At 42.3% G+C, this 22,357-nt stretch overlaps 1 protein-coding gene across 4 annotated transcripts in view; it reads right to left on the bottom strand.

Annotated features, from left to right (window-relative positions):
* The window catches only part of Kit (KIT proto-oncogene, receptor tyrosine kinase), a 75,664-nt gene that overhangs the window by 30,527 nt on the left and 22,780 nt on the right, over positions 1–22,357 (bottom strand). For 2 of the 4 annotated variants that reach the window (XM_076863809.2, XM_076863812.2), the window contains exons 2-5: positions 11,274–11,543; positions 8,172–8,453; positions 6,945–7,081; positions 1,801–1,972 (exon numbers count right to left, since the gene is read on the bottom strand). In XM_076863809.2, the coding sequence (XP_076719924.1) occupies positions 1,801–1,972; positions 6,945–7,081; positions 8,172–8,453; positions 11,274–11,543 (861 nt within the window). The remainder of the gene's footprint in view (positions 1–1,800; positions 1,973–6,944; positions 7,082–8,171; positions 8,454–11,273; positions 11,544–22,357) is intronic. The other 2 variants (XM_076863811.2, XM_076863813.2) reach the window with 1 other exon arrangement.

The raw sequence follows: 22,357 nt of genomic DNA, 5'->3' as shown, positions 1-22,357 counted from the left end.
AAATGTAGGTGGAGCTGAAGTAGGGTACATTAGAAAGTTAAGTAGTACAGCCCTCAACTGAAAATCAGGTCAGATTCAAGTTTCTCTAGCCACAAAATGAAAACAAAAAACTATCACTAGGTGGGATTATGGGTATGTTGATATGCTTCATAATAGTGACTTTTTTTATTATCTATATCTATTTTATATGTATCTATATCATATCCACATTATATGTATCCCTGTAACATCATGTATAACTTAACTCTATACAATTTGGGAAAATCAGGATGGTCCCAAAGCCACCTTCTCTCTACCACTCCATGTTGGATCCGAATCCTATTCCCAATTGCTAAAAATTTACTTTCTGTCTTTTCCTGTTCCCCTTCCATCCTGACCCCCTCCCGAAACAATATAAAACCAGAGTCAGATTTCATAGCCACAAGTCTTTCCAGTCACACATTTATAATTCTTGGAAATTGATGAATGGATTTTTAAAATCCGATTACATACAACAATATGCTCAAAACATCCTTTCTAATTGCTTTCTCGAGGTGAAGCTGATATATCAACATGCTCCCTAATCAACTTAGCAAATTAGTGCTTATGGAGTTTAATATTTTAAAAGCACAGCTTTCTATTCAAATTAATAAATGGTTCACAATCACATTTAGGGACAAACTGGTATACTTTCTGTGTGCTAACTCTATAATTGCAAGACGTAACATCTCTGTATTCATTCTGGTGAGATACTGTCCATTAGAACATGGGCGGAAACCCCAAAATTTTGGTGAGATCACCATGGGGTGAATCAGAAATCAGTCACTGCACCATAAATTACTAAAGAAATTTGGGGAGGGGGAGAGATTGTAAACAAATATTACATCATTTCAATATTGCTCATGATGATGAATTCCACCACCCCACAAGTATTTAATTAAAGCCAAGCACTAAGAATATGATTACATTAAGATAATTATTATTGTTCTCAGTAAATCAACTCTGGTGAGGGGGGAGGGGTGTGTGCTAGGATGGAACTCAGGGGCCTTCAGGATGCTGGGCAAGTGCTCTACCACTGAGTTACACCCCCAGCCCCCAAAACATCGAGCAACTTCAAGTAACTTACTACGCTTTGCTCTTTGTAAAGAGATGTTTGGAAAACAAGCTGAGTGGGATTTCTAGAGCAGGGAAGATAAAGCTGAACCAACTGCGCATACCAGATAAGATGGGGTCAGGGCAGATGACCCTCCTCTAGTTGATTCTCTAGAACCAATGCCCCACGCCCCAGTGGGCCTCCTTCCTGAAGGCTTATGCCATCCATCATCTTCAAGGTTGCTGACAGAGGGAGGTGACGGGGAGCACCAGGCAGGAGGTGCCCAACTCTGGATGCACCACAAATGATCACAATGATGGGCAGAGGAAAGCTACCGAAAGACTCAGAGAAATACTCCAGCCTCTAAGCATTCGTCCTTCCCAATAAAAATAAAACCTACAACCGTTTCCAAACTCAAGTCATTCAGCAAAGACTAGAATTTTAGAAAAAGCTCAACGTGTACTTTGCCGGGAAAGGGAGAGTGGGTGGCACAGGGAATGACAGGTTTAAACTTCAGAGACAGACTTTTCTTCTGTGAAACTGGTGGAATTCATTTGTGTTGCAGTTGTAAGAGGCTACAGGGAGATTATTCATTCATTCATTCATTCAGTGATAATAATATTCTAAGAATCTGTTCTTAGAATTCCATTTACATAAAAAGGAAACTATCTAGTAATTTCTTCTTTCACTATTGCCAGTAATTTATACATTCCCATAGAGATATTTACCTACAACTTTCAAGGTTGTTGTGACATTTGCTGATCCAAAAGTATTATTGGCATAACACATGAACACTCCAGAATCATTAACTCTTGCTGAGCTGATAGTCAACGTTTCCTGACGTTCATAATTGAAGTCACCCTGATGCCAGCTATTACGTTTTACCTGTGCTTTAGTCTGCTGGTTTCAGAAGGGGGGAAAAAATCAAAGATTACCATATAATTTATATTCAGGATCTTCCTAAATTAAAAATAGCAGCAATTAACTTCTCCATATTAGCATTCATTATACACTACTTAAGTAGGAATAATAAAGCATCATGACAAGACTGTCATTGGAACTCTTCACATCTTACAGGGTTATATTGAAAGATAGTCATTATTAATGACTGGAAAGAAACATGAAAATTCATTTCAAATTCCCTGCAGTATTATATTTTAAAAGTTACAATATAAGAAATATTACAGAATACTGATATTTTATAATGAGTCAGCACACTTATGTCATATTAACATTTCCTGTGCTATATTCCAATGATTAAAAGAAAACACATTCGCATTAGTAATGTTCTAGTTTATTAACATTTATTATCTGCAGAAAAAAATAGGATCAAAGTGTGGACAACTAACTTGAAAACTCATCCCACAGTTTTGTTTTGTTTTTAATTTTTTAGTTTTAGGTGGACACAATCTTTATTTTTATGTGGTGCTGAGAATCGAACCCAGTGCTTCATGCATGCTAGGTGAGCACGCTATCACTTGAGCCACATCCCCAGTCCCCATCCCACAGTTCTTGTACAAGAAAGAGTTCTGAGAAACACAAGACATGAATACCTCGCTGGAGTATTTAAGCAGAAACTGAAGAGAAAGGGCTGGGAATCTACCCTCATGGTCATATCATCTCACTCTTATTTGTCTACAGACAAGGAGAGATTGCATGCATTTAAAATAGCATGAAAAAAACATAGTATAAACTAGAGCAACTCCTTGAAAAGATTAAAAAGAGTCAACTATTGTCAGGCTCGGTAGTGAGCACCTGTAATCCCAGCAGCTCAGAGGCTGAGGCAGGAAAATCAAGAGTTCACAGCCAGCTTCTTCAGCATCTTAGTGAGGCCCTAAGCAACTCAGACAGACCCTGTCTCTAGATAAAATATTAAAAAGGGATGGGAGTGTTGCTCAGTAGTTAAGTATGCTTGGGTTCGATCCCTGTACAAAAACAAAACACCACTAATCTTCCAAATTTTCTGTAAAGTGCACACACATTCCTATCACAATGAAATACAAACAACCGGGACTGGAGTTGTGGCTCAGTGGTAAAGCACTGCCTGGCATGTGTGAGGCCCTGGGTTCAATCCTCAGCACCACATATAAACAAATAAATAAATAAAATGAAAGATACATTTACAACTAAAAAATATATTAAAAAAAAGAAAGAAAGAAAAGAAACAAGAGTTGATACTGACATGGAATGAAATCAAGGGTGATTCCTTGGCCAGACTGTGGCAACCCTAATAAAACACTGGACAGTGCTGTAAGTCAGAACAATACTTCCAGAAAACAGCCTGGCAGTCCTCCTTGGAAAACTCTAGCAAATTTATTTCAAGGAAATAACAACAGATGCCAAAAGCTCCAAGATGCTGACTGCAGTTAAAACTCAAAAGAACCTAAATGACCTATCAGGTATGGATAACAATAAAAATTATGACTATGTAAAAAATGAGGATCTACTAGGGTGCACAAAGAGGTCTTTAATTGAAACTTTGTGGGCTGGGGTTGTGGCTCAGCGGTAGAGTGCTTCGCCTAGCATGCACCAGGCGCTGGGTTCGATCCTCAGCACCACATAAATGAAAAATAAAAATATTGTGTCCACCTTAAAAAAAACTTAAAACTTAAAAAAAAAAAAAAACTTTGGAAAATGTGAAAACAATTATAACAAAGAAAATGTGACATTTATTAAGTCTGAGAAGGGGGTATGAGGTATTTGTTAGATTAACTTTATGTATTTATAAAAACAAATATTTAAAAAATTTTTTTAAAAGATACATGTTTATATTACTTGAAAAATCACAATTTGGATGTACTTTAAAACTGCAGCCATATGACAATACATATGCATGGAGGAAGAGACAAAAGTAATATAAAAAAAATGGGCTGTATTATATTTTAAAGACTAGCCACTTGTAACCACTGCACACTTGTAATGTGGTAGTCAAAACTGAGTTATGGTGTGTGTGTATGTGTGTGTGTGTGTGTGTGTGTGTGTGTAACACATATCCCAGATTTTGAAAACCGAGTATAATAAAAAATGCAAAATATCTTATTAATAACCCTTATGTTAATTATAGGATGAAACGATAACATTTTGGATACACTGGGTCAAATAAGACATTTTGATTAAAATGAACTTTAACTTTTTTTTTCTTTTTGTAATATACCTACTAGAAAATTTGGAATTATATGAGGCTCATAATACATTTTTATTACACAACACTGAAATCTACAAACATGGGGTTACGATTCTTTCTTATTTTAAATTATATTTTTGAATTTTATTTTCAATGCTGAATATTAAACCCAGGGCCTTCCACATGCTAGGCAGGACCACACCTCCAGCCCAATTTGGAAATTTTGTTTTATATTAATATTTAGGACACATAAAAATTGACTGTTTCTAAGGTGAACGGAAAGAAGAGAAACATGTTTTGCTGTTAGCTAAGTGTGAGCTCCTGGGCAAGTCAAAAACACCACTAATCCTAGGCCTAGCAGAAGTTCCAAAAGGGTGTGAAAAAACAAATTTATCTTTAAAGGCCTTTCCTATGTAGATCTGAAATCACCCCTTCTAAGAATTTATCCTAATCATTGGCAGAATTTTGGCCATTCCACTCAATCAGATCACAGCCAAGTGAAGCCAAGCTTACAAATGCCTTTCTCAAGCCATTGTTCTTCAGATTTCTCTTCTCCAAAAGCAGAGTAACATAGATAGTTCTGGACTGAATATACTAAGTTCTAGATTGAAAAAAAATCTTCCATCTGTTTCTTTCAAGGGTTCAGAGTCCATAGGAGGAAGCCAAGCAGCAACCCTGGATGGGTCACTGCCGATGGGATAACTTGCAATATCCACATTCAACCCGGAGATCATAATTTAGGCTATAGTCAAACTCAGAATTGAAAGCAAGTAAAAATGCTAGAGTTTGGAAGGTTACCAAGCTGAACAAATGTTGAAGGAACTCCAAGCCTCTCTTATGCTCAAACAAATAATCTCAGCAACTTTAAAAAGTCATTTTTATCCTAAATTTCACTGTGAGATAAACTTAATTCTAAAAGGTCAGGATCAAATATTATAGATTTTTGGAATAATTTGATAGTGCTAACAGCATTCCAAATTAAGCCAGAGGATATCAATCAAAGATTCACGGGTGAACCTTGGCAGACAGCCAGGAGCCCCATCTGCAAGTCACACATTACATATTGTTTGCATGTGATTTGGTTTTCTTTAACCCTTGGAGGTACACCCTGGGATTTCCCCAAGGAGCTCCCAACACTGAAGGCTTATCTACCAACGCCAGTGGATTAATTGGGAATGGCATGCAGGACTCCTGGGAAAAATGGTTCTGAACAAAACCGCCTGGGGCAATTTAATTTCTCATCTCAAAAAGGCTAATTTTCAAGTTATAGAGGCTCAAATGCACATACACACAGTCTAAATTGTTCTCTCATCTGACATCAAGGATTATAGAAAGCCAATTAATATGGGATTGTGTTCCGTAAAGTTAGCCAAAAATCTATACATAAGCTATTGCTTTTATTACATTATGTGATATGAAAACTAAAACTTGTTTCTCTCTGAGCCACTGGCTTGAAAGAATAAGTCTCTAATACAATCCATTGTCCAGGTCAATGGCAGGCTTCACTGAGCAAGATATCTATCACAGGTCTACATGAATACCATCAGAAAGTCTGCACTATGCTAATTACCATGGTTATGTTTTTGGCAAAGAATTCGTTAAACAGGCATGAAATTGCCAATGTTGAAAATAAGGCATGAGGAGGAGGGGGAAGAGAGAGGAACAAAATGTAGTATTTCTTTTTAATCTAATGCAGACATGTGTAATGAAGAGAAACCACTGTGATCGCTAGTTAACTAGATGGCCAAGGTTACTCAAAAGAAAGAAAGAAAGAAACAGCTACTGAAAATTTGATCAGTGAGGATTTTTAAAGTAAAATATTAGGGAAATTAAGACAGTTGAAAGCCTTATTAGTAATATGAGTGTTTAGGGATGGGGGGCGGGGGAGGAAACAGCTTTAAATATCTTGGCTGAAGATGTGGCTCAGTGAGAAAGACCTTGCCTAGCATCCAGGAGGACCTGGGTTCAATCCCAGCACTACAAAAAACAATAAAAAAAAAATATAAAAAAAAACAAACAAACAAACAAAAAAAAAAGCCAGCAAAACAAACAAACAAACAAAAACCTGGCTAAAATTTGTAAGATACCTAACACAGTTTCTGACATTCAATATCTGTTAAATGAATGAGAACCTAACCATGTCCAAATGTTTTGGATTAAAGAGAACCATTTTATTAATAGCAACTAAAACAAATAGAAAACCATTAGCAACTTAATCTCAGGTAATCAGCCTCAAAGGAGGAAATCAGATCCATACAAAAAGAAACCTGGCTCTCCAGTGATTAGGCCATTTTATAGGGAAAGAAAGAGCCTTCTGGTTCATATTTGAGACCATTTACTATTTGTAAGTATGGAAGGGAAACATTAGCAATCCCTTCTACTTTAAGTAATCTGGCCTGCATAATATAATAGCTTTAAATCAAGGTATTTATGAAGCTGACCACTCCTTTTCTAAAAAAACTTTCCCTACTGAAGTCATTCAAAGAAACAGCATTAATAATATGATGCTGACGTTCTCGCCCAATAAATTTACAACATGACAGTTACTTGTCACTAATAATAAATGCATATGCAGAAGTACATAAAGGGCAGATAAGCATCTGAACACACACCCCGACAATTCCAACCAGCTAAGCATGCCAGTGGAGTCCTGCCCAGGACACTCTTAAAAAAACAAACAAACAAAAACCTTAAAGACTCCCATGCAGAACAACATGTTGAGATGAATGAATGAAACAATTCACTCACCAGACTGTTGTCCTTCAACCACATTGAGCCCACGGATGTGGACACATCTTTAATTGTGCATGTCACTGAAAATTCTTCCCCTTCCCTAAGAAGATAGTTTGTTTTGGACACAGACACAACTGGAATAGCTTTGATGGCTGGAATAAAAAGAAATACGGCCCTCAAATCAGTCATTCTATTTTGGCATGAAATTTTGACTTCCCTTTTTTTCCCCCTCAAATGTGCAGTTTCCTTTGTTATAATTTAAATTAAAGTATGGTACTCACCTACTTATATTATTTGCCTATTTGAGGACATCAGCAATTATATCATATATCCTTCAAATAAATTAATTACTATTGAGTAGAATAGTATGCCTAATATGAGATTCTAGAAAATGCTTTTTCAAAACAGGAGCACTCTACCCCCCTACCCCCCATCCCCACCCACTCCATTGTACAGCAGTTTTGCTCTCTACCTCAGACAATCTTGATGATTTCAGGGGATGGGACTTACAAGGAATTTTATTCTTTTAACCAAACAGCATCTTTTCCATTCATTATACAAACAATACCTTGCTTGCTTCTGAAAACCACAGGTTTTAAATAATCAAACTTCCCTTCATTTCAAAGAGTGTACTTTTTCAAAAGCATTAATAAAAATGACTTAACAGCTGAATGCCAACTGGTGTTGAATTAGATAATCTCACATACAAAACCTAGATTATCTTCTGGCTTCTGAAATATTCTACATAATGCCACAATAATAACAAGGTCCAGAGTCAATTAATGCTTTCCTTCTCAGATCTGGAATAGTTTGGAAATGTATTAAAATTAATCGGCTAAAGAGAAAGTCAATTCACATGTCAATAGTAAATTAAAGAATGAATCATTGCAAGGTTAATCTTTTCAAACAGCATAATTAAAGTTTCCTACTGGGTTTCTCTTGGTGTGAACACTTGATGCAATTATGTAGCTTTGGGATGACCTAAGCCAGTAGGTTTAATGACCATCCCAATGTGGTCTATGTGCCAATCTATGGCAGACTCCCCATCTCAACTAGAAAATGTCAAAAATGAGTCACTTAGGGCTGCCACGGTGAGAGCTGACATTAACTGGAAGCCAGGGGACCTAATGAAGGGCCCATGTCCTGATCACCTATGCTAAGGTGCACAGTGAAAAGACAGAAGCCAACCTCAGGTGAACAGATTCTCAAGTGCCTAGAAAATTGGAAAGACGATGTCCATACCTGCCCTCACTTTCAGGATCAACCTATCTGACTGCACCAACTTGCCCTTCCAGAAGGCAGCGCAGCGGAAACAGAGCCGATGGTAGGTGCGTTTCACGTTCCTGATTGTGATGCCAGCCTTGGGGTCAGGGACAAATGTCAGGTCCTTGGGGAGAGGTTTCCCTTCACATTCCACGAGGGAGTAACTGGTCACTTCTGGGTCCGTCACAGGACAGCGGACCAGCGTATCATTGTCTTCTTTCCCATACAGGGGAAGGCCGACGAGGAAAAGCTTATCAGGATCTATGAACATATCAAAAATTAGTAGACTGAATGGCTGGTCCCAGACACTGAAAACATTCTTAAAAGATTTAAAATGTTGCTTTTTTTGTGACAACAATTCTTAGTGACCCAAATGCCTCTTTCTGTGCAAAGGAGCAAAATTGATTTTAATAATCCTATGGACTTTTCAAATGTCAGGCACCAAGGTTAGACCACTACACTCATCATTAGTCTTCAAAATGTCTGTGATCAGTACAACAGGCTGAGTACCCCTTATCCAAAATGCTTCAGTCCAGGAGCGTTTCAGATTTCAGAGATTTTTAGATTTTGAAATCTGAGCAAAGACTTTACCAGTTGAGCATCCCTAATTCAAAATACAAAAATTTTTGAGTGTCCTTTTGAATCTCAGAAAGGTTCATATTTCAGAGAATTTAGAATTTCGAATTTCCAGATAAGGTTGACTCAACCTGTATCATTACCTCCATTTGATAAGAAAACTCAGGTCTCCCGATAGCAAGACTCCTCAAGTGATATACCCTGGAAACTACTGGGCAGAACTCAAAGCAAAGAGTGATCCCCAAATCTGAGTTCTTAAAATCCTGAGACTATTCTATTACAACAGTTGTAAGAAAAGAACAAGGTAATAGCCTGAGGAGCAGCAGTCAATAGGTCAGTCACGTAATTCCAGCTAGGGGCAGGAGAAGGTTACCCAGAACTGCCAGGCTCCAGAATGGTCAAGCTCCTGAAGAGATTCTAGAGAACTCTGGGCAGGCTGTGCAGTCCAAATAACACATGGGCCTCAATATTCATATTTCTCAAAAGAAATGTAGAAGGTGAATAATTTCAAATGCACATGTAGAGCTTAGGAGTTGCAAGACTGTCACTAAGATACTTTACTGAAGGGAACACTGTTAATCATTCTGCCAGAACGTGGGGCATAGTCAGGGAAGGATTCCAACCGACAGGGACCTCACATAAGCAGAGACTATCCTGTATACTCTGTGGACACAATCCCAGGCCACCCTGTACTCTATGATGAAAATGCAGATAAATGGGTGGGTCAACAGATTACATTAAAAATTGGTTTTTCAAGATGTCCTTTACATCTGGACACCAGATGTCCCACTGATATCACTTATTTTATCATTTAATTTTGAAAAGAAAATTATTCAAAGAATGTCAGGGTCACACTAAGATCTGAAGAAACTGCAGCTGGTTGTTTTTCTCCCTACTGTTTCTCAGTCATCAGCCTCTAGCTCCTCCAACCATGCCCCCCCCTTTTCTTCACTGCTATGACATAGATTACTGGAGGATCCAATCACCTTCAATCTGTAATTAAAGGCAGTTCCAAGTTATGGAAGATGACTTTCCTGTAAAGAAAGTTGTGTGAGGTGGGTGAGTGATTTGGCTAATTCAGCATTTCCTCGTATATCCAGTTGTCTACTCGTCCTATTAATAAGTAGGAACGATGCTTCATTATCACCTGGAAATTACGAGCACCTTTTCAAACGTCACGTGGACTGGCTCAACAATTATGGAACCGTACCCTGAAGCTTAGCTCTGGCTTATCAGTGGACAGCTCTTCTCAGCTACCCACTCAGGAGAGGACTGCTGATAAACTAAGCTGAGACACAGTCAATGTCATAGCAATCTTCCAAGTCAGCTTTATTAACCCTTGATAGAGCATGCTAGCATTTGAACAATTCTAACAATTCCCCAAGGAAGACAGAACTGGTAATCTTACTCCAATACTGCAGTGAGGAAATAGACTCTTCGGGTAGCTCAGACTGCCCATCATGATAAATGTAGCCACTGTTTATCCACAATATCATGGAGAAGGCCTTGTCCCTCAGGCCTGTTTTTAATGACAGTCTCAGTTTTGGTATGCCCAAAGACCAGACGCAGGACTTCATTTCTCCTCCTGTAACTTGAATTTGTCTCAAACTTTCCATAAATCTGTGTTTGTATCAGCCAAAAGATACAGCCCTGCCCAGCTAACCTCCTCTTAACAAGATAGCAAAAGCACAAACAGACGCACCACTGAATTCTTCATAGGAAATGAGGTAGAGAAATCCAACCATCATCTTTCTTTTCCTTCTGCTAAAACCTTGTAATTTTTTAAAGGAACAGCCTTACAAAGAATCTATGACAGACAAGGGATGCTTAGCTGTTCAGGTTGTTTTGCCGACATTTATTTTCTAAGAGCGGGCCAAATCTTTTGAAGTGCTGGTTTGTTTAGGCCCTTAGAGGCCTTTGGTTTCCCAAAGTGTTTTTGCTAAATGGGAGTATCTCCTATCTGAAGGCATTAAAATGTAGCTTTCCCAAAGGGCATAATTTATTCTCAGGGTTTACTTGGAGCACCGGGACAAATGGACTAAACAATCTCATTAAGAGGAGTGTCACAGCCTTGCAGACCTCCAGCTGGGGTCACACTCAAAGCCACTATGTATCAAGAAATGGGAGAAACCAGCAAAAAGTTAAAAAAAAAAGAAAAGAAAAAAATTATCCTCTTGTTTTAGGTTTTCTAGACCCAGCCGGCATAATCTGACACATACCAAGGTGCAGTGGTTCAGACCTAATCTCACTCCGGACCCGGGAGGCTAAGACAGGAGGTTTGCAAATTCCAGGCCACTCCAGGGACCCTCAAAATCGAAAATAAAAAAAAAAGTTTTGGGGGCACTAAGATTTTATAGCTCAATGGCAGATCACTCCTGGTTTAATCCCCAGTCCTAGGAAAAATAGATATATTTTTAAATTTGGGTTAGTCATTTATGCCATCAGAAAGTAAGAACAGGATGTTAAGTTCCCTGAAACGGAGCACGCAGACGGTCAGACATTTACCTTTAACAAACACATAAATGGAGCTGCTCAGGCCTCCTCGGTTGGTGCAGGTGTATTTGCCAGTGTCGGCGGCCTCGGCTTTCTCCCTGACCCATTCATTATGCCTACTCTCACTCCTCTTATCCAGGGTCTCGAAAGTCCATTTGACAAAGTCTGGATCCGTGCATACCAGCCGGAGCTGGTCGCCAGCCCTGACTATTAACTCTGATTGTGCTGGATCGATAGATGGTGGAGACGGTTCCTCTGGACTCACAGATGGTTGGGAAGAGCCTGCCAAGAAAAATAAGAATCATGTTGAGTATGATCTTCCTTGGCGAAATAAAACATTTCTTCCTGTGCCGAGTTCCATCTTCTGTGCTCTCTACAATAAAAATAGGACAAAGCTGCTGGCTATTTATGGCTAGAAAGGGAGTTCTGTCTAGAGAGTTTCTAAAGTTCATCTAGAAAGTTATTTTCTGCAACCCTCAATTAATCCTAAGGGTCACATTTGGTGTCCCAAGCTTGCTAGATGTCACAGCCTTCTTGGGTTAAATACGCCAGCGGGTTAGTTTCTATTGTGATTACGGGCCATCGTCATGGTGCGGACAGTTGGGTTACAGACCACAAAAACAAAGTCTCACGCTACTGTAATGAAAAGCCACCTACTAATCATGCTCTTGGCAGAATGTACATGACAATGACATCTTAGTTCTTCAGGCCTTGTGAATTCAGTTATTGCTATATAATTTTCCTTACATGGCAACATTCATTAAAAAGGAGAACTATTCAGAATCTCAAGGCAGAAAATGAGAATCCCATTTTTAAGGTCAGACAGTTGTGGCAGAAGCTGGGTTTCAACCCGATCAACCTAATAATGTCTAGACAGGTTTCCTCAAGAGGAAGCCAGCATATCTAGTTTAATAAAGAAGCAAACCTTAGAAACTTGAACATGAGAACGTTTACAGTAGACAATTCATTTATTCTTGCAGGCATCTATGTATTCAAAGGTCTGTTCATGAGGATCTGCAAAAGCGTCGTGTTAGGGCTGGGGAAAGTACATGTCATTGTGACTCGTGGTCTCCACACACATTCCAGAGCTTAAAGAACAAACCGCTTATGTGCCAGAATAAGTAAAATACGGCTACAAGTTCAAGCTTTAAGATGAAGACAAAGGCTGGGTGCAGTGGTGCACATCTGGAATCCCAGCAGCTTGGGAGGCTGAGACAGGAGGATTGTGAGTTTGAAGCCAGCCCCAGGAAGTAGGTAAGGCCCTAAGCTACTCAGCGAGACCCTTCTCTAAATAAGACACCAAAAAAGGGGGTGAGGAAAAGTGGGGCAGGAGGGGCTGAGGATGTGGCTCAGTGGTTAAATGTCCCTGGGTTCAATCCCTGGTACCAAAAACCAAAAAGATGAAGAAGTAAGAGGCAGGCTGGGCCCTGACCGTATCAGTGCATATCAAGGGGAGGTAAGGAGGAGGAGGAGCTGGCTGGCTCTGAGGTTGGCACATGAGGCCTTTCAGACTATAACGAAACCAGCCTGGCTGTGAAACAGGGTTCCTGTGGAGAGGGTGAGACGCAAGGCCAAATATGAGACCAGATCAACCTGCACACCCAGCCCCGCACACCTGGGAGGAAGTACTTGGAACATGAGTTTTTCACTGAAAAGTGGCCCGCACAGCAAGACACCAGAGAAATGACCAGATCCAAGGAAGGAGTAAGAAGCAGTGGTGTGCAGGTGACAGCAACGAGAACCTGCTGACGGAGTCGAAAATAAGAGGAGGAGAAGCAACCAGAAGAAGAACATGTTGTCATAGCTTGTCATGGACGATCTAGGTGACAGGAGGGCCAATACCACCCAGAGCTCCCTAGGGGCTTTCATTTCCTTCTGTAGGCAGCAAGTCCAGGACAGGAGGGGTGGGAGACAGGGACATGATCAGATGGGGACTAGGACAGGAGAGCAGGCGCCTCTCGCACCTGCCAACTGGTGCATGCAGGGGCTTCTCAGCAGAGAGTGGCTTCCGACCTGAAGTTCACCTGGAGTTCAGATGGTCATGGCACAGAGAGGCCTGTGAAGTTAAAAACCCGAGACAGTATCAAATCATCAAAGGGGAAAAACAAAAAACCCAGCGCCAGTCTCGAAGGGCTCTACCCGCCAAGAGAGTTGGAAAGAGTCACGAGAGATTTTTTCAAAAGGAAGGAAAGAGAGAGGCCCCAGAGAAGTGGCAAAGACAGTGACACATCAGAGAGCTTCAGAGCTGGGGGCTCCGGGGCAGATGCCACAGCAAGGTCCCAGGAAATGGAAAACAACACCTTGATTTGGTTACAAAGAGACCATAAGAAATGCAAGAGTGCCACTGGAGCCGAGTGGGAATGTCTCTTGGCTCCAGGGCTGAGAAGCTGCAAGAGTAGACCAGGCTGTGGCCGAAGGAGCTGAAGGTAAAGGAAACAGGAGACCTACTCACACGTGCAAAGAGCAGGGACAGGACACACCAACAGAAAGACGGGAACGGTTTCTGCAGGTGTGTGCACAGATGACCAGTCTGACTCCTCTTGATTATCTGGACAAATACTTGACCCAGAGGCCCTACTGTGTTAAGCAGAGGACACCCCCCATCAAAAGGCTCCCAAGCCACCATGGTTTGGGGAGGGTGACAATAAGGTTGATTATAATCATCAGATGTTATTAATCACAAACAACATGAGGTGCAGGGCCTCGTGTCTGAACAGGGCAGCCAGGCAAAGGATGCGGGGTGTCTGCGATGGTTTTCAGAATTATACAGAGGAGTGAAGAATGAAATATGGGGGCAGCAATAAACGGAGATGGTATTACTTCAATTAATTATCCCTTTTTAAATAGAAGGAGCTCTAAGCTCGTGGTAGTAAATTTGATCCAAAAATTCCAAAAGGATGTACACTGCCATGTATTTCCATCCATTCAAGCTCTTCATGACTCCATGTTAAGGGCTCCCAGAAACATGATTCACTTATTAACCAAATAAAGACTGCTGGCCTCTCCAGACTTCCCAGGGCCAGGTGGGAGTCCTAGCTGTGGGACTTAAGGTAGGTCATTTGAACTCTCTGTGTCCAAGTTTCCATGCCTGGCACACACAGGAAAATTAAAATATCCTCATTTCATAGAGTTCTCAGGACAATCAATGAGGTGTGCAAGAAGCTTCAAACAGGCTGGAAGTTTTCAATAAGTACCAACAACCATGTGGAACATTCTAACAGACTAAATTAAAGCACGTCTAGACATGCACCCTGGCAGTGCCACCTACTGCGTGTGCTGTCTGCGGGCGAGTTACTTAATTCTGCCTCAGTTTCCTCATCTGCAAAGTGGGGACAGCGATTATAAAGTTAAAGTATAAAGCACTGGGCTCTGTCTCAGGCACTCAGAAAACAACAAATGTCAGGCGCATTTATTCTAGAAAGAACTTCTTATCGCCCCTCCACATCGGTCCGGTCTTAGCCACTTCCTATTTACGTGCAGGGCTCCCGTGGTGGCCCAAGTGGGTTCCTGCCACCTCCCCTCTGCAGCAGCACATCCTAGCCATCACTCCTCTGGAGGCTCCATCACGCGTCCTGGGCCTTTTTCCAAACCCACTGTGGCAGCCCAGGCAAGCTATCTGCCACCTCACAGGGAGAACACCCCGTCCCCAATCACCTCCCTGCCACCTCGATTCCACCTCGACCCACCTCACAACCCTGAGGTCCTTCAGCCCCAACACCCCTCCTTAACCTCTGTGCTCGGCCTCAAGGCTCTAACGGGGGAGCCTGGCCTCACGTAAACTTTCCCAGGATTCCTCTCCAGCTGCTTTCCTCAACCCACAGGCCTCCCCGGGGCTGCCAGGTTAAGGGTCCTGACGTCCTGACAGCACTCTTTGTGCCTTCACCCATCTTTCTGTCCACCTCTTTCCCCAGGTGACACCTTCTCTACCAGCCAGCTTCCTGTCACGTGGAAAGCCCAGCTGAAGGCAAGACTCGTGACAGATGTCCTTCTCTGACCCCTCCTGGTCAGGATGACCTGCCCTCACTCAGCCCCACCACCCGCTAGGCCCCCCACCTACTGGGCGTGTCCTGATGCTCACCAGGGGGCAGCGTCCATGTCTTACCTCCTGTGCCCCATGCAAGGTCTTTGAGCCCATAGAGCCCATAAGTGAGCATCCAAACTGTGCTCTGTCCCCTAGCACAGTCACAAAAGCATCCCCTTCAATCCCGGATCATATGAAAGACCCAAGGGAGGACAGGTGCCTGAATACCTGGTCCCTTGCACAGAAGCCAGCAGTCCACTGCCCTGTCCCCCAAAGACGTCATATGTCAATTCTATGCTCCACCAAGAGAAGAGTGGCTTATTTCATTGATTAAATAGTTACGGGCAACTGCAAAACGGAGGCCTGCAAATGAGACCAGTCCTTATTTTACTTCCAGTTTTACAAAATCATTTGAAAATTAATGACCAACAGCTGCATTCAGGATTTTATTTTTCAAAATAAATGATTTTTTAGTTCAATTCTCAGATTCACACTATAAAATGAAAAGAGTTTTGTTAGTGTGGGACTGTGGGTAATGTTTATTCTCTTATTTCCAAACTATCTGGAATGTTGTTATAATGGTCTCACAGGTTAAAAAAAAAAAAAAAAAAAAAAGAGTAAGGATTAAAGGAACATCTTTCAAATAGGTATTAAAACTGAGCCTTGAAACTGCTCTGAAATGACACATTTTAAAGTGTTTCTGGTACACAGCAAGTTGTCAACAAATGTTTGTTGAATTGTGTTTTATCTATATTGGGACTTTTTGCAGTAGTAAATGTACTTCCTTAATTATGTCTGGCTAAAGCCAATATTAAGAACTGTTTTCTGTTCCCTGAACATATGTTAATTAATGAACCAAAAAGAAAATGATAGATGACAAAACTCGGCACTCTGGGGAACAACTCCTCTAATGAATACTAGGCTAGGAAATCCAGGTGCTACTCAGTAAGTACTTATCCTGGGTACCTTGCTAAGTACTGAGCCAAAAAGACAGTACTTGCTTACAAAAAGCATAAAGACAGTCCTACCACAAAGGAGGTACTAGTGAACAGTCAACGATATCAGATTTTACCAAGAATACAAAGTAGAAGAAATGCCATCACATCTTCTGCTCAAAGCTTCATAAGGCACTTTGGCTGTTCACCCTGCTACTGGTATAAAATTTAACCATGTCTAAAATTGAAAGCAGGGACTCAGACAGATACTTGTAAACCAATGTTCATAACAGTATTATTCACAATAGTCAAATGGTGAAAACAACCCAACTGTTCATTACCACATGAATGAATAAATAAAATATGGCATAGCCTTGCGATATGGAATACGACTGAGCCATGAAAAGGAATGAAATGTGCTATGTATTATAACACAGAAGGACTGAAATCATTATACCAAGTTAACTAAGTCAGGCCCAAAAGAATATGATTCTGCATGTGTGGGGTACCTAGAATAGGATAACTCACAAAGGAAGACCGGAGGCCACTAGAGGTTGGGGGGTGCCAAGTTAGTTTAATGAATGGCATTTCTATCTGGGATGATGAAAGAAAAAGTTCTAGAAATAGTTAGTGGTAATGGTTGCATAACATTGTGAGTATAACTAATGTTACTGGACACTTAAAATGGCACATTTTATGTTATGTGTATTTTACCGCAATTTAAAAAAAAAAAACTACAATTTTGTAAAAAAATTCAACAATTCAAGGTCCAGATACGGCCTAAAACTTCACAAGTCTCCTGGGCTCTTTCTTGTGTGCTCACTCTGACCTCCAGTTGAGCCCGAGTCCCCCTAATGGTATTTCAAATCTCATCATTAAAAAATTAATTAGTCATTACTTCTAATTGTTCCCCACGGTTGTGCTTGAGGGCAGGGACCATGTCTCCTCCCTCACACCCCCTCCCTGGGGCATCAGCTCTTTTAACTCTGAGCTGAATGACTTAGTGGCTCTGGTTTTTAAATCAGGCTGATGGGGCTGGGGTTGTGGGCTGGGGTTGCCGCTCTACCGCGCTCGCCTAGCTCACCTAGCTCGTGGGAAGCCCTGGGTTCGTTCCTCAGCACCACATAAAAATAAATAAATAAAATAAAGGTATCGTGTCCAACTATAATAAAAAATAAATATTAAAAAAAAAATAAATAGATCAGGCTGATCGGAGCCCAAGGCACCTAAAGCGCAAGCTGATTACCCTTATCTCTGCTCTTCCACTCACACCGTCTGAGTCACCAGGTTTTAATCCCAAACCCGTTTATGGAAATTGTGCTTGATGATGTATCATGTAGAAATCACATGTACAAAGTTCATATTATAAAAACTGATGAAAGATAAGTGTATGCGTATACATAACTAAGAATGACTAATGGCGGCTCCATTAAAAAAGATCTACTGTTGAGTTCAATGTGGGTGAAGTCTTCGTAAAGAAGGGTTTCCAGTTCACAAAAACCTAGGAAGACTCTGCATCCAGACTGTCTCACGAGGACAACATTTAAGGAAACGAGAACAAGAAATTGCAGGTCTTGGGCTGGGAGTATAGTTTAGTGGTATAGCACTTGCCTAGCATGTGTGAGGCATTGGGTTTGATCCTCAGCACCGCATAAAAATAAATAAGGTAAAGGTATTGTGTCCAGCTACAACTAAAAAAAAAAAAGGAAGAGAAATTGCAGATCATGCATTTAGGGTATGGCGAATGGTGAATATGGCAGCTGGGGACTCTCTTGGAACTTATCAATCAAAACTCCAAAAAAAAAAAAAATGTTTGGTCCTCTTACCTGAAGATACCAGTTGTCCAGCTTTCATTTTTTAAACAAAAACAAAATATTCAAGGCATACCTGAATTTTTTGCAATGTGTCAATTAACAGACTAACCGAGGGCCCACGGAGCAGAGTGAGCGGAGTGACTTGCTGATGGAGCACAGGTGCTTCCAGGTGTCCGGCAGAGGTGGGCCATGCTAACCATCACTTCCGGGTCTTTGCATCCTTCACAAATGTCTACAGCTGCAAGGTCTGGATTTATAGCTGGGGCTAAAAGTAAGGAAGTCATTTCAAAACCTTTCCTCCTTTGGACACAAATATAAGGAACCAGGCCAAACAATGGCGAGGAAGAAAACCCACGTAGAGGGTCCTGTTCTGGTTTTAGAGAAGTAGAGCAGGAACTATGTGACCAAGGTAGAGAAGTTGATGTTCAAACTACTCCTCAGTTCATGTACTGTTTAACCACAATTCGTAATAAAAATAAAAGCTAATGACGTGTGTGTCGCACTGCTTCTGACACACTTTTATATCCCATGGGAATACAGTGGGTGAAAACCAGGATGGAAGGATCCTAGTAACTTCCCACAACACCCTGGAGGCGTTGCTTACAAGAGATGATACTGGAAATAGAATAACGCTGGGAAGGGGGAACAGGAACTCAGTGAAGTCCACCCAAGTCCTCAAAAATGCTCTTGCAGTAGATCATCCCTGAAGGACAGCATGCATGGGGAGGGGGGGCCAGAACTGACCACATTCCACTGAGGAGAGGTCTGCTCCTTAGCCATTCGAGTTTTTCCTGCCACATACACCAGTTGCGTAATTGGAACTCGATGCTGATAGGTACTCCACAGCCCTGGGCAGGAGTCAGACAATGCAATGAAATAGAAATATGCAGAGCGGGTGAACACATCACAGGGCTCAAGGGAGGCCGTCATCCTGCTGCTAGAGGGACGTCCCGGGGTGAGGCCCAGAGAGCTGAGACAGGGAGACTTTGTATGGGTGGTTGCATGTGTATTCGAGGAGAGGCAAAGGCAGAATTCTCCAAGTAAGAAGGCATGCAGTGATTCCAGCCCCTAATCGGTAAACTCCCAGAATCTAAAGTAAGGTCTGTCTCCGAAACATGATGCCTCAAGAGTGCCAGGAATACAGAACCTGCTCGGTAAACACACAGCAGAGGAATGACCACAGTCCAGGGAATGGGAAGGCGCAGACAGGAAGGAGGGCTGACTCACCGGGGACTTCATCCTGCTCACACCGCTTCTCCAATCTAGGCTGTTCGCTCCTGAGCTCTCTGGAAGACCAATTTCACTTGGTGGCAAATCATTTCAAGTAATCTCCTATATCGTTTTACAGTTCATACAAAGAAGGTAAAAATCAAATGTACTTTCAGGTGGAGGAACATGCACTTTGAAACAACAAAAAAAAAATTCCAGTGGCTCAGGAGGTTGAGACAGGAGGATGGCGAGTTCAAAGCCAACCTCAGCAATGAAGAGGTGCTAAGCAACTCAGTGAGACCCTGTAACTAAATAGACAGGGCTGGGGACATGTGGCTTGGTGGTTGAGAGACCCTGAGTTCAATTCCCAGGACACACCCCTGACCACCACCACCCCACCTCAGAAATTGAACTACCTTACAACTACGACCTCCTGGGACATCATCACACAAGTTCAGGAATACCCCAAGTGCACTGCACTTGGATTCGCCATTCTGCCATTTCCAAAGGACTTTCTGGATAAGAGAGTGTTGGAGTCTATCTTTAATCCAGTAATACAGAGACTAATAGACTTATCTGGGAAGAACTCATCATTAGAATCTTTGTAGGTTTTTACATGAGATAAATAATAAGGAACTAATATAATCTGTCTTTCAAGTATTGAACTGAACTCTGAGACCTGAAAACATAATTCCTTTGTACAATGCAAATTTCTATTTAACTTCAAAATTAAAGAATTTTTCTCTCCCATGCCAGGTCATAGTGCCCTATCAAGTACAGCATATTTAGTGATTGTACAAAATCCATTTCAATATTTAAGCCAGTTTAAGATTTCCAGTAATGGTGAGACACTCTTTTGTAAAATAATCAGCCATTTGAAAGTAGGTTTGAAATTCACAAAAGGTTTCTCTGCAACATGGTTTTTAAGAAAGCAGCTCCTTAAGTATATTTCAAGGTTGGTCTAAAGATGATAAACCAATTCACAAGAGACCTCAAGAATGGAGAAATAAAACTAAATAAAGCAAAGTTTCAGGGGTCAGTAATTAATGGCAAACAAAGCTGGGTTAGGAAGAAAGCCAAAGCTTCTGAGACATTTTGGTTGATGAAGTGGTAACTGAGCCCTGCCTTTTAGCCTGGGAGGGGCCAGTGGCTAGGAATACAAAGCCCAGAGGGGAGACAGACCACTAGGTAATTACCATACAATGAAGCATTTGTCAAAAACCAAACAGAGTACAAACACTCAGATTTAGGTTGGTTCAGCTTCCAGTTTTTCAACTTGAGGATGGTGCAGTAGAAACCATGCTTCAGATTTTAAATTTCGATCTTTCCCCAGAGTAGCCAGTCACTGGTTATTCTCTTGGGTGGACTCAGCCACAGGAGGTCTTCTATACTATATTACCAAATAGGCTTTGTTAGATGACTTCAGCCACCTGTAAGTCCATGCAGTGTTCTGGGCACACTTAAGGTAGGCTAGGCTAAGCGAGGAGGTTTAGTAGGTTCCGTGCTTTAAATGCATTTGTGACTGCCAATATTTTCAACTTGAGATGGATTATCAGGACACAGCCCCATCATAAGTCAAAAAAGCATCTACACTAAGGAGAACTAAGCTGGGAAACTACGTGGGTAGGCAGGGGAAGAAGGACCGGAAAAAACTTCCTAGGACTCCAACTGAAGAGCCCTCCCTGGCCAGACTGAGGGTAGGAGAGAGGCTTGTTAGACCAGGAGGGACACAAGAGCAAATATCACAGAAGAGCTAGTGAAGTAGGTGCTGAGCAGTCACAAAACCATAGAGAGTTTCAGCAGCAAGGGAGGCGGGACCACCGCAGGGCCTCCTGGACCGTGGTATAGTGCTGAGCCTGCCCCGACCGTCCTGGGAACTGGACTGGGGACACCGTCTGCTAGAAGATGAGAGCATAAACCAGTGATGGCGGAGACAGCAAGGTAGGAGGTCTTTACAGGAGGGGCCTGCAGGAGGACTGGCCTGGGCAGTGAGGAGCAAGGAGGGGGAAGGCACCCCAGTTTGGGGCTTCCATGATGGGAGATGGGGCCAAGGGATGAGACCAGGGAAAAACAGATGCAGGGGCACTGGGATCCGCAGGTGACAGCTAGAAGGTTCTGGAAATTCGGAGTAGGGAGAGGCTGGAGGCACAGATATACTCTGGAGTCTTACTGGCACACAGTGGGTAGTGCCCTGGGGTGTCCAGGAATCACCCAGGGAGAGAATGGAGAGTACAAGGAACAAAGGTGGCACAGAAAGAAGTGGCAGAGCCCAAAGGGGCTGCAGTAGGGAGAGAATGACACTGATCCAGCTGATAAAGAAGAACCAGTACAGTTCACAGAAGATGGTGCCGAGGGCCTTTGAGATGGCCACTGGAACTTCAGAGGACATGGCAGCACGTGAGGAAGCCGACAAGGACAGAGAACCAGCCCCCAAGTCTCCCCTGTGCAGGACTGGGTAGTCACTTCCCGGACACCTCTCCTTCCCAGCCCTGGGGGCACACTGCAAGTCACCAGCAGAGCCTAGATACAAATGCTGGCATCCCAGCCTGACCATGGTGAGCAAACCAGCATCTGTGAGCTCAAGGCTTGGTCCTGCAGAGGGCGATGGGAGGAGAGCCTGGACCTGGGGCAGCAGCTGGGGAAGCAGGAACTTCAGGGGCCAGTGTCTGGGGAGGGGGAAGGCGAAGGGAGAATTCTTGGGAGCCAGTGACTGTGAGGGACAGTGGCTGGTGGGGTGGAAAGACAGAAGGGGTCCTCCTGCTGGGTTCAGAAAGAGTTGGGAAGATGAGGATCCAGAGAGGCAGGTGGCTGGGAGGACAAAGAAGAAAGAAGGAAGTCAGGCAGGGACAGAGACACAAGTGACTCAAGGACAAGGGTCCTGAGCTGACCTGCCGCTCCTGGGCTGCTGCCTGACCCCAGGGGCTGTGGGGTGCATTGTTCATTTTGTGCCAAAAGGCACTGAAGGTACGGAGAAAGCACTATTTTATGGGTCCCTTCCCTTCTGTTGGACCTAGTCTTTTGGAACTAGGGCTCCAGCCCGTGGTGTCGCATGTGGTCTCCCATTCCAAAGGATATTGGAGGAAGTGGGTCCCCAGGCTTGTAATTGCTAGACGGATG

Source organism: Callospermophilus lateralis, chromosome 8 (assembly GCF_048772815.1).
Source record: "Callospermophilus lateralis isolate mCalLat2 chromosome 8, mCalLat2.hap1, whole genome shotgun sequence".
In the NCBI taxonomy this organism is placed as follows: domain Eukaryota; kingdom Metazoa; phylum Chordata; class Mammalia; order Rodentia; family Sciuridae; genus Callospermophilus; species Callospermophilus lateralis.
The sequence above is the reverse complement of the archived record's forward strand: the minus strand, read 5'-3'. Positions and strand labels throughout refer to the sequence as shown.